The 16,596-nt window shown below is 41.9% G+C and overlaps 2 protein-coding genes across 2 annotated transcripts in view; one reads left to right on the top strand and one right to left on the bottom strand.

The window, feature by feature from the left end:
- xrn2 (5'-3' exoribonuclease 2) overlaps positions 1-13,310 on the top strand; it is a 38,587-nt gene extending 25,277 nt beyond the window's left edge. Inside the window, exons 23-31 of the mRNA XM_076271725.1 lie at positions 196-293; positions 2,316-2,395; positions 2,521-2,577; positions 2,853-2,921; positions 3,523-3,651; positions 4,222-4,388; positions 9,847-9,907; positions 11,844-12,021; positions 12,526-13,310. Of these exons, the coding sequence (XP_076127840.1) occupies positions 196-293; positions 2,316-2,395; positions 2,521-2,577; positions 2,853-2,921; positions 3,523-3,651; positions 4,222-4,388; positions 9,847-9,907; positions 11,844-12,021; positions 12,526-12,588 (902 nt within the window). The 3' untranslated portion in view covers positions 12,589-13,310. The remainder of the gene's footprint in view (positions 1-195; positions 294-2,315; positions 2,396-2,520; positions 2,578-2,852; positions 2,922-3,522; positions 3,652-4,221; positions 4,389-9,846; positions 9,908-11,843; positions 12,022-12,525) is intronic.
- A 975-nt stretch (positions 13,311-14,285) lies between these two features.
- nkx2.4b (NK2 homeobox 4b) lies at positions 14,286-15,769 on the bottom strand. The gene is made up of 3 exons (XM_076272492.1): positions 15,318-15,769; positions 14,602-15,032; positions 14,286-14,538 (listed from the first exon to the last, which is right to left on the bottom strand). Exons 1-3 carry the CDS (start codon positions 15,685-15,687, stop codon positions 14,371-14,373), a joined length of 969 nt encoding a protein of 322 aa, XP_076128607.1. The 5' UTR covers positions 15,688-15,769; the 3' UTR covers positions 14,286-14,370.
- Between the last annotated feature and the right edge of the window lie 827 nt (positions 15,770-16,596).

Here is a 16,596-nt window from a genome sequence, read left to right as displayed (position 1 = left end):
AGTACAGGAATGGTCACCCCAAAAACTGCATCAGAACTGAAAATGAACTTGAGGGGTCTGGTGGGCAAGGGGGGGTTTTAGGGGGAAATTTGACCCCTGTACTTAAGACGAATGCTATGTATACGTTTCTATGTTCAAAACTCATTACAATGCAATGAACTGAGAATGAACTAAATTGTCTGTTTTTGTTTTCAGTTAAAAGGAACAGCTTGGGAAGTGACATCATGTTTGTGGAGAAGTCCCACCCCCTATGTGACTTCATCCATGAGCTGTACCGCTCAGAATCTCACGAGGTGAGTTGGAGTGCTGAATATGGCTACACCCTGCCAAGACTGCTGCCCCCAAACACCATTTTACCATTTCAGTGTTAATGCAGCAGTTTATTAGAAACTGTATGTGTGATTTTTAGGCTGTATTGTGAAGTTGTAATCCCTGGCCAGAATTAATAGAGTCCTGAAGTGTGACGTAGCGTTTCCATGACTGCGGAATCACTGGATCTAAACAAACTTTCAAAGTGGCATAAATAGCATTGAATGTAGACATGTGGCATAATTTCTAGCTAATAAAATAAATATATCCATTTAAACGTGTTTTACCTGCTAGGCAGCAGCTTAGCCACATAACACGGATTCCCTGGCAGGTGTAATAGAAAGAAACAAAATTCCAGTGGATATTTCACGTCTTCTCAAAGACTGGCGGCTGTTAAGAGTGACGTTTTTTGCCAAAAAAATAAAGCCAAAACATGTCTGTGAATTTAAGGATTTTAACCGCATGCTGTGAAGTTACATGCAGGTCTCTTTTACGGAGGAAATCCATGCTAAAATAAAACTCTGTAGTCACGAATTTGATCATGTTGGTATGAAGTACTATGTGATTCCTACAGTGTAAAAAAAATATACTAACGTCTTAGAAACGTTGTAAAATTATTGAAATAGATTAAGAAAGCCACCGCTATGGTGATTTCCAATGGTAGATTGATTTGTTTAGATCCAGTGAAATTGCTGCCTTAGCAACGCTACATCACGGCTTCGGTACTCTATTGCCATTATTTTTTAGACTGGCTCCTAGTGCACAGTTAGTTTGCCAATGAGCTTTGAGGCTGCTGAAAAGAGTTCAACCAATCACAGTGCAAGATTAGTTCCTCTTGTCTTCGTATAGAAAAATATTAGCAAGCTGAGATGATCGAATGTGTTGCCCAATGCCACAAGTCAACACCAGCATTGTTAAGCTCTCGTACCCCCCTCTTCATTCAGCATGAATGGCAGTGTTTCTCAAACTTTTTTTCTGGGGACCCACTTTTTAAAAGTGACAGACTATCGCAACCCAACTCGTGACTGTGGTAGTTAACAAACTAGATCAGTGGTTCTCAAACTTTTTCTTTCATTCCCCACTTTGATCAAGGGGGCATTCTCGAGCCCCACCTGTCCCTCATCGCTCTAAGAAAGTGGTAGGTCAAGCTTAAAATTGTCAAATTTATTGAAATAATGACAAGTTCTAAATAGATCCTCTTCAACTGAGTTAAAATCAGCTGGTGCTGCAGATATAATAATAAATAAATACATAAAACACACATTTCTGTTTTCAGCAACATATTAGGAAGCATAGGCCATTTTACAGCATTGTACAATATATTCAATGAAATACCAACATGCTGCATTAAATGGATCCATAATCCAGTCATACTGAGCACTGCTGGTTGGGAAATATTTTTGAAATAAACTTTGCAGGGATGTGATTTAGGCCTACTGTTTAATACATGGAATCACAAGAGTGGCTCCCAATCAGACGTTTCAGCGATTTCGCTCAGAAATCTCAAAGGCATATTACTGTCGCGATCGAGGCGCCTGTCCCATACTCAAGTTTTTTTGGTGAATGCAGTAATCTTATTTGCTAGGTGAGGTAGGTGCTTGTCTTTGCCTTGTAACTGGACATTTAACTCAAATGTATCGCTAAGATAGGCCAGCTTCGTCAAGAAAAATGGCAACATCCATCTTATTTGTTTTCAAGTAGCAGGGAATTCAAGCCAAACCGTTGCAACTCTGCCATCAATCATTACGTTAAGCCCACCTAACGACTCTATACACGATTTCATTGGCCTGATTGAGTTTGGATTTCTGGAGCTCACAAGCCAACGGAGAGTTGCTAGACTAGCCCTGGCAGCAAATGTAATTCTAGTCTAGATTTCTAGGCTAGGAAGAAGTGCTATGGGTCTTAAAATAGGTCTTCAGTCAGTACATTGTTCCTTTTTTTTACCCTGTATCTAACAAAATCTCAATGAAGAAGCTCAATGTTTTTTTTTATTTTCATCTGTACAGGGCACTCAGATCCCAGTGGAATTATGCCATGGAATCCAAGGTACATTAAATCTTGACGAAGAGCCTATTCTACCAGATAAGTAAGGAACAGCGTTTTTTTCTTCTCCCATTACTTTAAAAGTCTTACTGGAATTTAAATGGCCTACACTGAAGGCTTGGCATGATTGCCAATGTTGTTGTTTGAAGTTTTGCTCTTCCTCCTCAGACCAGTTGAGTCTCCTATTCCCTTGTTGAGAGACCTGGCACAGAACAGTGCTATTGGGTGAGTGAGAACTCTCAACAGCCACTATTACGTGTGTACTTCATCTAGTGTTGAATGAGACGGGTCCAAAGAGACTGTCCTATTAACAACCAAAGCATGCTAGTAATTTCCCTTGAAACAGATGTAGACTCATTTCAAAATCTGTAAATTCTAGAAAGTCAAGTCAGGTAAGGTTAAAGGTCATTTCTGCGGCGCTGAGGCGTTTTGCCATGAGTTGCAAGGTGGAACAATGAAGGCATTTTAGCACTGAATGTATCTTTGTCTTGTCTTCACAGAATTAAATTCCAGGACCCACAATTTGATGACGATTTTGTGTTCAAGGCAGTTTTACTCGCTGGGGCCAAGTAAGTAATCTTTCCAAATTATATAGTTTATGCAATACTTACAAAAAATGTATTGCATTATATAATAAGCAATACATTTTACATTATTGTATAAAAGAAATGTGCACTGAGTCAGAGTTTTCTCTGGGTAACAGTAAACCAATGTGTGTCAAAATGTCAATTTCTCTGGTCCAGTCCTTCTTAATCCAGTACAGAAAATGTTCCGTCCATCTCTTCTCTAAGCACACCTGATTATAGTTGGTCTAATTATAATTACTTGATCAGCTAAATTGAGTGTTCAACTAATCAAGGCTACCATCAGCGGAGTTTCCATTTAGGATTTTAGTGAAAGTATTGGCCATTCGAATTGGACATATGAAAAGCTTGAAATTTGCATGACATTTACTAAGGTTCTTTGAAGCACTTGACAGAAATGGGTTTATTTGTATGAAATCACATTTGTTGAGATTATATTATGTGTTTTAGATAGTTGCCCTACCCAGCTATTTATAACTATTCCCTTGATTAAAAGAGTCATCTAGATCTAGCTGAATTCAGATTTTTTCCTTTAGACTGTTTGCACACAGTTGTGAATGCAGGTTTATCCCCCCTTTTTATGCAGACTTGCAGCTAAAGTGTTGAAACCTGGAGACTGGGAGAGGTCTAGCAATGGACCATGGAGACCTCAGCTTGGCTTCAACCCCAATCGCCAGCAGGTCCACCTGGACCAATCTGCTTTCAGAGCCTTGGGGTAGGTTTTGACCCTTGAGATGTACTCAACTGTTAGTTGTCATCTTTTATTTGTGTCCTTCAAGCATGTAGTTGTCCCCCCCCCCCCTCCTCATTCTCTCCAGCTCAGCACAGTGATCATCTGTGAAGACGAGCATCCTAATTGCTGGTCCTCTCGTGTTTTAAATGTGTTTCTGAGGAACATTTTAGTGATTAAACATCTGGATGCCCCCACACAGTTTTCACACAAGAATTAGGTTCTGATATTGTCTGCTGTTTTTTTTCTGACACCATTTTCCTAATTAAGTCATTTATTTTGTCTAGATTGCATCACACTAGCACATGTTCAGGGATTGGTCTCCATCCCAGAAACTGTCAACACCATCACCACTTGGTTTAGAGAAACAGTAGCTCCTATTTAGCCAACTAGTGTATGTCCACAAATAAATCATGTTTTGGCATGTGAAAGAGGTCATTGTTTCATTGTTTTCAGACAATATTTTTACTTGTGTTATTGTTCCTGTCCATTCATGAGGTCCATATGTACTACTCTTATGATTAAAGTTCTGGCATTTTCCTTCCCCTTTTCCAGACATCATGCGAACAGGAACCAAGGCGGTGGCGGCCAGTACAGTCAGGGCCCTCCTGGAGGACACCACAGGGGTGGCCAGTACAGCAATGCCCCTCCCCCAGGAAGTTATCACCAGGGCAACTTCCGCTCACACCATAGAGATTCGCGTCAGTCTTTCCCACCCCAACGTGAGTCTTTTGCCGTAATGTCACAAAAAAAAAAGACATGCCTTTGACAGTAAGAGACTGGCAGGAAATGACTGGGAGAGAGAGACTGGGTAGGGTCGTGAAATTACCCAGGTCAAACTTGAACCCGGGCCCCCGGGGCCACTTGGACCCGTATATGGTACGGGTGCTGTAGCCAGTTGTGCCACAGCACCCACCCACCATCATGTGTCTTACCAGTTTCCCGATCTCTCAGGGATCTCCTCTTGTGGGATCCTGTTAGATACAATGTCTGAACTTCAAAATATTTGACATGGACAGATTGTCTTTTTGACATGAAATCTGCAACATTGCCATGTGGAAGGCAAATGAAGAAGCTGCCCAGACACCCTGAGTTTGTCAGTGTTTCTTTTTCGGAGCAGGTGTCAGCTATATCATTATCATTATTATCATTACTATATCATGTCAGCTATAACTACTAGCCATCACCTCATTCTAAACAGAACTCAACAGTTTGTTATTTCAAAGTTTCCTTAGCCAGCGTTGTAGCTACAACGCTATTTGCTCCGTGGCTTGAAAAGTGTTTAAATTCTCAAACAGATTACCAATAAAAGTCTTGGTCTCAAAGTGATCACAACCACTTACAGATGTTCAAATGTTTTTACATAAAATTACCTTAAATGATCCTCATGATCAATGGAAGCCAACTAGTGAATACTCGCACTTGAACTGTGAGCCATAAAGGAAGATTGTCGTTTATGTTACTTGGTCTCCAGGGGGTAGGTTTTTCTTGTCTTTATGGAGTTTTTTTCTCCATGTCAACGCTTCAATCGGTATGCTCAATATACAACTCTGGAAAAATTTAAGAGACCAATGCACATTTTTCCGATGTAATCCTACGGTTGCTGAGTGACATTCGAATGAGTTGACGGTCATATTCAAATTTGCAATGGTCTCTTAATTTTTTACAGACCTGTAGTTATGATTTGTGGCAAGAATTTGACATTCCTTGCCAGCTCCAGAATTTACAGCAAAAATATTGTACCAAAGTACCAACATTGAATACCTCTACTACTTAAATTGTTATTGTGAGCATATACCTGCAGCATGCTGCACAGGATGTGAACTAGAAACCAATTCCAATAAAGTGACAGATACAGGTTTCAACATCCGGTTGCAACAATTAATTGATTATCAACATAGGTCTCTTTTTTTTTTAATACTTGACATTTAGTCAGTTTGGAATCAGAATTTTGATAGCAAATTTTTCATTTGTTCTTTGGTTTTGCATTCAGGCTACTGGCAGCGCGTAGGATACTGTGAAGTAGGGTCTTTACCGATCCTGCTTACAACGTGTAGCGTGTTCCAGTCAACTCTGCAGTCGTCGTATCCTGCGTCATGTTGTGTAATATGTTATACAGGCTTGATTGTTGATTTGCCACTTTGGGAAATCTGGTACCTATAGCACAATGAATTTAACGCCCCTCCGAAAAGCAATTGATTTCATTATTTTCCCCCAGAAATGGTTTGCAATTGGTAAAATAAAACATGTGCTGATAGTCATGCAATTGGCAGATCTCTGTCCTATGGAGCTGTCTTCTGCTAGATAACAAAATCAAGAAACAAAGCACCAGAATCTGCCAAGCATGGATCTAATAGTTAACTAAACACGAGGTATCCCATCAAATAAAAACATATTTTTCACATACGTTAGTTTTTATCACTCCATCTTCACACACTTTCTCACTCATTTCTTTAATACCTTTTTTTTTCCGCAAAAGGCGCCGACACACACCTGAGCAGTCACTCATGGGACGACCTGGAATGCCCAATAATTTTTGCATAGCATTGCCCATCTGGACGGGCAGATCCCCTTTTTCCGAAACGCTCCTTTTCTCCTCCTCCGATCCCTCATCCCTCCATCCCCCGGTGTCCCGTGTGCCAGCTCCACGGAGCCCTCAGCCCCCGGTGCCCTCCTGTGGCTGTGTTCCGCTCCCGGCCTGACTTTGATGTGCCAATTTGCAAGTTGATGAACGATCTCATGTGGCATCTGGTGGCCTATGGGGGAGTGCAGGGCTGGGCCAGCGCCGCTCTGGTGGTACTTGATGCAAATGAAGGAGGGTTTTTTTGGAGGGGGAGCGAGAGGGATGTGGAATGGGGGGGGGGGGGGGGGGTGTTCTCTGAACGGCAGAGTAGGTCACCCTTCCTTGGCCTTTGCTGTTCATTTCAGATGGTAAACTCGCTAATTAACTTTTCTTTTTTATCCCTCCTTTTTTGCCTCCTTTTTGAAGGAAGTGATTTCTGATGAAGGCAATCAGACGAGGAGGCCCTTCGTACTGCCTGAGAGTCGTGCATCCACCTTTTTTTTATTATTAGTTATCTCTCGAAGTTGGAGAATTTAATACAGCGGCGGTAGGGTCCTGGAAAGTGCTGTAATTACCCTGCGCTACTTTGGTATTGAAATTTGAGTTGGCTTTGTGAGGGCTGACGGCTACTGCTGTGGTGGGTGAAATGACACGATTGCGCTCTTTCCTCTGTCTCTCCTTTTTTTCCCTCTCTTTGTCTCATGTCACATAAGTGTGATGACTGTTTGCATATATTTTGCCACGTTTAAGGCCTGTGTGGAAAAATGTCTTGTGTAGAAACAAACTGACAAGGCTTTTTAGGCTCATTAGCGTTATCTGTTTTCCCAGCCTTGAGATATTTACCCAAACTATGATGTACATTCCATTGACACAAATCCCCTTCCTAAACCATGTTTGTTTTAGATATTCGTAGAATAGTGACCACACCGTAACATGTTGCCTTGTGACCATGTCTAGGTAACCTGCTTTGGAACTTATCGACATAACAGTGATGGGCTGCCAATAGTAGGAGGGCTCCACTAGGTGGGACCTAAATATGTTAATATGTACCATGGCCAGGTTGTTAGTTGCTATAATATCAGTTTTGTTAGTTTGCAAGTCACTTCGATCTTTTCCTACCCATTTCATGACTGCATGACTGAGCTGGAGGTTATCAACTCGGGAGTGCGGGTTCAAGCCTCATGGGTGTTCTCTGTTAAGAGAGAGATGCCCTTTGATGCGCTGGCCTCTGGCACGGCCCTCCAGAGTGTGTATGTATGTGTATGTGTGTGATGGGACTGTCTGCTGTGCGCTGGAGAGGGGATGTAACCAAAGTGAACTTCCCCCTTTTCTTCCAGCCACTGCCCCCTGTGGGGCCGTGTCAACACATGGCCCCACACTCCCATCGGGGTCTTTTGTTGGGGTTAATCAGACCAGCTGGTGGTGAAGGAGCTGCCTAAAACAGGCAGTGGGGCATTCTCAGGGCTGACTGTGTTCCTCAGTGGAACTTAAATTTGGGTGTTGCAACTCACGGTTGTGGTCTATGGTAGAAACGTGATCCTGTGTCTAGAGACCACACCTTTCAGATCATTTGAGCTGCAAATATTAATTTCTGAAAAGTTGCACAACAGTTTTGCTTTCCCTTTGGAAATTATGTCTATATTAATGATGATGCAGGCAGAGTGTGTGTGTGTGTCTGTGTGGAGGACAAGAGCTTTGTTGGAAACTTTCCCCCTGGTAATCAGATGACCAAACAGTCCGCTTCATTATTCCTAGCCTAATGAAGTTAACGTCAGCACCAGCATCTACAAAGGTGTTTGGGATTTAAGATTGGATCAGACCACTTTCACTGTCTGCGCTTTCTCTTGTATCGCTTGCTTATTCCATCCAGACGGCCTCCTCAGTGAAAAGGATGGATGACAAGTTTGTGCCGCTGTGCCCCCCATTATCTGCTTCTGTTGTAATCCCCGTGTTAAGTTAATGATGAGACAGTTTGCCATGGCTGTGTTTTTTTTTTTTGTTGTTGTGGTTGTAATCCTGTTTGGTCTTTGTATCATCTAGGTATTGCCTGCCTGCTGTACTATCAGATGTTTGTCAACTATAGTCTGGGGGTTTATTAAAGGGAGTGAATGTGTGGCTTTGTAATGGCTTCTTTCGAGTGTGTTTGTGTGTGCGTGCACACTGAGCTGAAGAGAGATGAGGTCTGTCGAATACAGTAGGATGATAATTGGAGTGAAAGTGGGTGGTCTGCTTGTTTTTTGGCCTCCTGGTCATTAGGACGATGTCTCCACAAACCGCGGTTGTTGATTGAGGAGATTATTATACACCAGATTAGCACGTCTTTAGCTGTACTTAATGAATGTGATTCTGTGGCGCTATTGCTGCAGGATGTCCACAAAGACAATTTCACCCCACTGGAAATGGAAGCCATTTTTAACTTTCATCTGATGCATTATGTTATACATTGAAGCAATCAGACATTTTTTTTCCCACTCTTAATTTCACCCTGTTATTTGGAGAATGATTGCTGTCAGCGACGAGAATCAGTTGCATTGTCAGGTTAACTACCCCGCATTGCTATTGGTTCACTACGCTTTTTATACGCCAGTCTGTCATGGTTTGTGATTTTTTTTTTTTTTCCTCCATTAATTCTGAAGTTTTTTTTTTTTTTTTTTTTTTCGGTCCTCACCTCCACCATCCCTCCCCCCCCTCCTCCAGCCACTCATCCAACCTGCCCCTATAAACAAACCAAGCCTGTGTCTCGCAGCTGGTCATCACCTTGGCAACAGCAGATTGGGAAGAAGCTGCGTTGGCTACTTTTTTTTTTTTTTTCCCCTAAGTGTGGCTTTCTGAAGGACTCAGCGCGATGAAACCAGGGCACTTGAGCCTGTCACAATGCCGCCAGTTGAATGCTTATTTCATTTCCAGCGCAACACATGCAAATGCAGCAGTACTTTCTTCTTTTGGGCTTCAGTCCTATTCTCCCCATTTGTTTAAGTCCACATAAATCATCTTGTAGTTTGACGCAGTGATGCTATAAGACATGCTATAAGAAAATGTAGCTACAGCCATAACTTAAAATAGTCTAGCTACTAAATGCCTCAAGGTGGTTTAATAATGTCCGGCCTGAAAATGGCATTATCCACCAAAACATTGCCAATGTTGCCAAAGGCCAACTTCTACTTACTGTACAGCCTCTCATTCATTGGTATGGTCGAAATTGCTAACCAGATGGTCAAGTCATTCATAAAATTTCACTGAAAAAAGATTTGTAGAGAGCAGTTGTAGGTTTGTCATCAACGGCCTCCCTAGTATCTCAAGGGCTTTCATTATTTATTATTCTAGTGGTCCCTTTCCCAATCATAGGTCTGTGTATAACATGTTTGCTTTGTAAACATACTTTAAAAGGCTCTAAAACAATTTTTTATTTTATGTGTTTACCTGGTACTCTGATGTTGAGTCTTCTGTCTGCGTGTGTGTGTGTGTTTGTGTGCATTTGTTAAACTTGAAAAAAGAACCGTTTTCTATTCCCAACACCTAAGGAAATGTCATTTTTGCTCTGACCTCTACCTGAGCTGTTTCGTTTCGATGCCCCTGTCAAAGCAGGATGGAAAAAAAAATCCCTTTGTCCTCCTCAGATTCCAGGCAACATGGGTTCCCACAGCCTCCTCCCCCATCCAACCCACCACTTTTCCCAAGGTAAGCCTCAGCCTTTGTTCCCCTTTTACACTCTCCCTCTTTTTCAGATGACCCTGCTTCACTTCCGGGTTGATCCTTGAAGAGACCATTGTGGGCTCTGCACATGAACGCACACACATGCACATTCTAGCATGTACTTTTGTAAGCATCCCTCAACAAAAAAAAGAAATGCTAAAGCGCTGACCTTCAATGATACAGCCCTTAGGTGAACAAATGGCTTTTTTTTTTATTAACGGTTACAGCTACTATTGGATTAAACGTATATTAAATGTAAAAAGACTGTAATCTGAGTCTGATGTTGCATGTACATAAACTCCAGTGAAGGACAATATCTATTTCTTGTCGGATTAGTTCTAAGATGTCTGCATGTGCAGGTGGGCACTGTTGACCATTCAGCCTTCAAGCTAAACATCTCTGGATGTTCAGTTGTGACTGGTAATAGCTTGGCTTGAGTGCAGGTGTCTAATTTAAGTAAGGGGGACACCATGTTGAAGCTGGGAAAATTCTGAAAGGAGTTTTTATACATGTATGCATTTCAATGTGTAGGGAAGCAATATTATTTATGTAGGTTTGGGTTGGCCTGGAGTGTCGATATGATGATTCTTAGAAGCTGCCTTGAGAAAGCTGCCAGGTGTCTTGGAGGAGTCGCTCTTAGGGCACTATGGGGGGTGGGTGGTTGCTTGCCCATCTCAATCCCGAATGAGTTATCAGGGGAAGGCTAAACAAATTTACCCTCAAGAGCCTCACAGGACTTAATGAGGCAGCACTAACGCAGTTCCAGCGCCTATCGTTCCTGAGCCGTGGTCAGCGGCTTCCTCACAGACTGGCCATTCATGGTGGCTCCAGACCCCTCTTGAGGAACTAATCAGTTTCTTTTGGCTTGGGCTTCTCAGTCCGACCTGTCCCATTGTGGTCTGCCGTCACCTTAGGTCAGTAGTTATTAGTGGCGACTGAAACAGTTTTTCTTCAACTACTTTACGAGTCCTACCCCCCCCCCCCCCCCACACACACACACACACACACACACACACACCCCCTCGCCTCGCTTTCACTCTTCCCCCGCCCTGAATGAAATGCATAAGGAACTTGGAAGAGGGATTATGGATTCCAGACCACTGTTAAAGGAAGCGAAGTGGGTAAATGTGACAGGATTCAGTAATGAGGGATGGGTGGATGGATGGGACGGGTGTGTAGATGAATGAAGGAATGGTGCGGTGGGGTTTGGTAGAAGATTAGTGGCGGAAGAGCTCGGTTGTTTTGGGTTGTGCGTCTGCCCTGTAATGCGTGCATTCGTTAGAAATCGGGTAAGAGTAGTGTGTGGTGAGGGATGAGATGTGGATAAGGGAAGATGAGCCTTTTGGTTTGGTAGGTCCAGCACACAGTTTCAGCAGATTCAATCTTCATTTATAGCATTTATAGAGTTTTAGCATGCTTTTGTGTTGTGCTTGTGAGTTAATTTGGGCTCCCCAAGTTTGTCTTTGTTTTGAGGACTAGATAGATTTACGCAGATGTTTGAAAAAGAGAAATATTTATGAGTTGCTGAATACAGTGTACAGGTCTGTACCAATTAGCAGAGATGTTGCCAGGTCACCACTGCCCATTGAAAGATGCCTCAATAAGGACCCCCCCCCCCCCCCCTTACACACACACACACACACACACACACACCACCTGACACATGAGAAAAAGAGTGGAGGAGGGGAATCATCAAGAGGCCTCCAGTTTTAGCCTGTTCTCTTGTAGCTGTGCAGATTTTTCATCGTTGCTCTAAAAACCCAACTAACGGTTACTATGAAGCGACTTGAGGTGATTTTTGTTTTTGTTGTCATTTATCCCTCTAATTATTTATTTATTTTTAAATTTGCTTGATGCTGCTATTTTTATGAAGGCTTGCTCTTGATGCACAACCTTACTGACCGTCTCCCATTGTGTGCAGGCCACCGTACAGCGGAGGCCAGGGCTGGGACCGGGCAATGCAGTCGCAGGGCGCCGCCTTCCAGCACAACGCACAGCGAGGCTCCGGAGGCCACCATGGCGGCCACGGAGGGTACCAGCAACAGGACCGCCGAGACAACCGGCAGGATGATCAGCGCGATGACCGCAGGCAGCAGCAGGTCAGTGCTTCTTTTTCACATTCCACTTCTAAGAGCTTAGTATATTATAAGTGCACATTCAAATAAATGAAATGTGTCCATATGTAAAGATTTAAAAAGCCATTTGTAATAAGGAAGGGCAAGTGATGGAGACTTTGTTCAGGTGCATTTATGTCTGACTAATGATGGGTCATCCAAGGACCAAATATACAGTATGTAGTGATGATGAAGAAATACATACATAAACTATAATCAACACAGCAGTGTAAACAGCACATCATGCATGCATTTCTCACAAACTGAGAAGTCTTGACGGCAAATTTTCTCACAAAATTAGATTCCTGCAGGAGCCTTCAAACTTGTTCAGACTAGTTTAAATAGAGTACTATTCCAACTTGGTTAACTTTACACGGCATAATTTTTCAAGAAATCTCACTCCTCTTCTTGTCCCTTTCACCATTATTCTTATGTTTTATTGCATTTCAAGTGTCGATTGGTGATATTTTGACGCTTCTCTTTTCGTAGGGCTACAACCAGGGACGGAACTATGGCCTGCCACCACCTGCGAGAAGATACCAATGGAGTTGAATCTTCTAGGTGTTTGTCTTTTGACCAGCTAAAGGCTTATTTTTTCATTTTGACGTTTCTCAAGTGTTATTTTTTCCTTCGAGTAACTTTATCTTTGGGGGGTCTATTCATTTGTAAAAAAAAATGTATATTTCTTATTGTTTTACTCAAAATGTTCTTACCTGTTTTTAAGAATAATGCCTGTAAAACATGAAATACAAGTGAGTCAAAAGACACTGTTTTTTTGTAAGTGATCTTTATTTTGACTATTAGATTGAATGTTAACATTTCTGTAGATTGGGGTCTATAAAATGTTAATGTATCTAATAAGACTTTCTCTGCATTAGCCATTAGAAATCCTGGGTAGTTGACTGCTTATTAATTTTATTAGAAAGGAAATGTCCGAAATGGTGACATTTAAAGAATTTGGCTCAGATCATGAATTCAATTCCATTAATCAGCAATTACACATGTAGATGGGCGATTTGAAAGACTACAGTGAAATTGGTGTGAATCTAATTAAGGAGATGTAGCTCCTATAGTGATTTCTGTCCTTTAGTTTAATCAAAAATTAGATAGGGGCCTGATTAACATTGTTTTATGTAAGTATCCATGCCCAACCTAGCTGAGTTATGTAGGTCTGTATCAATGTACACAGGTGATTAAATATTTGTAGACTATTAAATGCACGTCGTTATTATGTTCGGAAATGCAGAGCATTTTGACTCGTGTGTAGTGTGGAAGTCTTTCTTTTTGGGACAATTGATTGATAACGGGAGATGTACCGATAAGTTTGAGGGTATTTTCTCCCAATGAATTTGAAAGTGAGTTATTGTTAAGGTTGGAATATTAATGATAAAGCCCGCAGTCAGCAGGAGCAAATTGCCTATTTTGAGTTTTTTGTTCGAAAGGAAAAGGGCGGAATTCTGTAAAGTTGTACTACTATTTTTCGGTTTCGATGTCGTTCAAGAAATCTCATTGCTTTTTTGTGAGCATTTTATTTATCACAATTACTAGATGAATAATGCTGTTTGCTAAATACGTCGTCTAACAGGAAAATGTTCTTATTCTCAAATATAATTAAAACGTTTAAGCGTTATTTTCTATTATGTAGATTTTTGTGAAGCAGAAATGTAGCTTACATGATAGTCTGCCGTTTTTTATACATATAGAGTAGGCTACAGTTTTAAAAGGATGGGCTACACGTTCACCAATATCCGTTTGCGAAAGAACCTGAAACAAAAGTCATTGTTATCAAAAACTTAAACAAATGGAATAAGGAGTTTTTCGTCACATTATTTATTATCATATTTAAATGAGTTTTCCCAATATATATGTATTTCAGCAGCCATGGCATTATGATTAACTTACAAAATATTTGAAGTAAAACACACTGTACATTTGTAAGGGCAATGCGTCAATTCTGACCGTCGTGCCAGATATGTACATCCCCAAGCCCCTAAAAAGTACTGTTCAGTCTTATCAGGTAGAATAATTAGTTGAAAATTGGCTTTGTTGTACGTTTTTAATTAACAAAATGTTCTTTTTCCCAGTCCCATATATTAGAAAACAATTATTTTAACACTTTCTTGTGTGTTTTGCGCAACGTGTCAAAATATATTGAAATGAGACGGGTATCTTGTATACACTGGCAAACTGTCCTTTCAGATGTTAAAAAATGTAGACTTTGTCAAGTCGCTGTCTTGCGTCCAAAAAAAGAGTTCCTTGTTAATATTACCCAAACATCCAGTTGTTGCAGGGAAAATTACAAAAACAAAGGATTATTGCAGTTGCCCAAGCAGTCTACCAAGTTCTGCCATAGAGCAGGTTGGAGTTGACCATGTTACTGGTGTATTCGATCAGAGCAGCATCTGTCTGCGACATGTTGCCCATCTGACCATGTAGAATCGGAGGGCTCGGTGACATGTCGTCCAGGTCTTCGGGGGAACCCAATGGGTTTACTGCCTGGCTCTGATGCTGAAGGATTGTATTGCCTGCCGCAATCACCTCACTAGAAACGCTTTGTTGTTGCACCTGCTGGTGTCCTGATGTTGGCGTGTTGGAGCCGTTCTGGCACGGCTTGCCGTCCTTCACGAGAACGGGAACTGCCACCCGTCTCGGCGACTGCGTCTGTGGGCACAAATTTCCCTCCTGCTGTAGCTGTTGTGTCGCTTTGTCCTTGGCTTGGCGTTTCATTTTGTACCTGTGGTTCTGAAACCAAATCTTAACCTGCGTCGGTGTGAGGTGGATCATACTGGCCAGGTGCTCTCTCTCAGGGGCCGAGAGATACTTCTGCTGTTTAAAGCGCCTTTCCAGCTCGTACACCTGAGCCTGGGAGAACAAGACGCGGCGCTTCCGTCGGGGAGCAGAGTGTAAAGTCACCATAGATTTTGTGGCATCCATCCCGGTCAGGGTCCCCATTCCAGCCATGTTCATGCCAGTCGAGCTCCCCATAAATCTAGAAACTGAATACAATTGAAATCACAATTAGTAGGATTTCACAAATATTTCAATAAGGAAAATAAAACTAGGATAAATAAGGCAACGCAATCAATGTTTCATTATTCATCATTTGTACTAGTTCAGCATCTTGCAAGAGCATCACCTTGTACTTTTTTGTTTTTTTTACATTTTGTAGTTATTGCAAAGTCTAGGTCCAAGTATTGGGCTGTCAAAATGTTTTTTGAATTCGTATCAACGTGTAAACATATATGCAAAATCGAACCAACAAAAGAAAAGGTGACACTTACTGGTTGGGTAGCGGGTTTCGGTATTTGCGCCATACCAAGCCGTTGCCGTTGCTCCGTTCCTCATGGTGTCTTGGTAAGATGGAAGATCCCCCATATTGCCAATGCTCCCGTTACAGTATCCTCCCATGGCCGTGTGGGTGAACTGGGACACCCCGTGAGGCATGTGGTAGGTAGTAGCAACAGCGGTGTTGTGCGCCATGGCGTGCTGCTGCATGCTCGGCTGAGATACCTGCGGCTGTCGGTACGCGCCAAGCGGAGACGCGAGGTTCCCTGTTCCATCCATGCCACCAAACTTTTTGTAGGTCTCCTCGATCGGGCTCAAAATGTCTGTCACTGAGAAAGGAGTTGAGTGCTTAGGGCTCAAGGACATGATTCAGCCCGCAGGTAAAATTTCCGAGACTGCCACAAGCTGTGGTGTGGTGCAGGATGCGCCTCTCCACTGCTGAATATGTGAGTTCTCCTACTCTGCCTGAGACCCAATTGATCGCCTTGGAGGAGGCAAGCAGTGTACGCTCTTATCTTGGGGTTTATTCTAGCCAGGCGCCAGGTTTACGACAAACACAAGGGGCGGAGCAATGTCCTAAACTAGCCAACAATGGCCATTGACATTTTAGCGGGGTAATTGAAGAAAATGCTACTTTTGGTTAAAAAAAAAGATAAACAAAGATGCCATCAGAATATTTGTGGGAGAGTTAGACAAAACTGCAATTTCGCGAATGCGTAACGATAGTCGTCGAATGTTTGACGCACTATACTAGCTTGTTACAGTTTGACTTTAATATTAAATTACTTGGACTCAGCCTATTATGTTGGGTAATACTACTGGTAGACAAGTCTTGTTTTTTGTCTCGTTTTCAGCATATGTATGCTGCACGAGATTCAACCAGTTTCAAGCTCATTAATCAAGAACACCATTGTTTAAAACTTACAGCAAAGACTGTATGTAGTGTGTTGACTAATGCAAAACAAGCAAGATGCATGTAGTTGAACGTGCATACTCTGTATTGTTTACACCATGTCCAATAATGCATATCACGTTTGTTTGTATGCTACAACAGGAGTTGATTATGGGGATTATTGCTTAAGACACTTAAACCTGGTTGCTAGATTGATGGCTTGTTTACTTCCAGACTTAATGTTTTAACCTAGGTTGACATATCAACATGGATTGTCATATTTAGTTGCAAAGGGAAGCAGTCAATTGTTCTTCAATTTGACAGTTATTAGTCTGCTGCTGGGTTGGACAAAATGGGGTATTATAGAAACTATATATTTTGAG

Source organism: Alosa pseudoharengus, unplaced genomic scaffold, assembly GCF_046254945.1.
Source record: "Alosa pseudoharengus isolate Yale_2024_CS ecotype anadromous, Long Island Sound unplaced genomic scaffold, YU_APseudo_1.1 YU_APseudo_1.1_scf_7, whole genome shotgun sequence".
Classification (NCBI taxonomy): Eukaryota; Metazoa; Chordata; class Actinopteri; order Clupeiformes; family Clupeidae; genus Alosa; species Alosa pseudoharengus.
This window is presented reverse-complemented; position numbering and strand designations above follow the sequence as displayed.

Bases quoted from the DNA above. Each gene is read 5' to 3' on its own strand.
- nkx2.4b (XM_076272492.1), bottom strand. From the start codon at position 15,687: ATGTCCTTGAGCCCTAAGCACTCAACTCCTTTCTCAGTGACAGACATT. The intron at 15,033-15,317 runs GTAAGTGTCACC...AATTGTATTCAG, and splicing joins CGAAACCCGCTACCCAACCA to TTTCTAGATTTATGGGGAGC. The intron at 14,539-14,601 runs GTGCAACAACAA...CTTCAGCATCAG, and splicing joins CAACATCAGGACACCAGCAG to AGCCAGGCAGTAAACCCATT.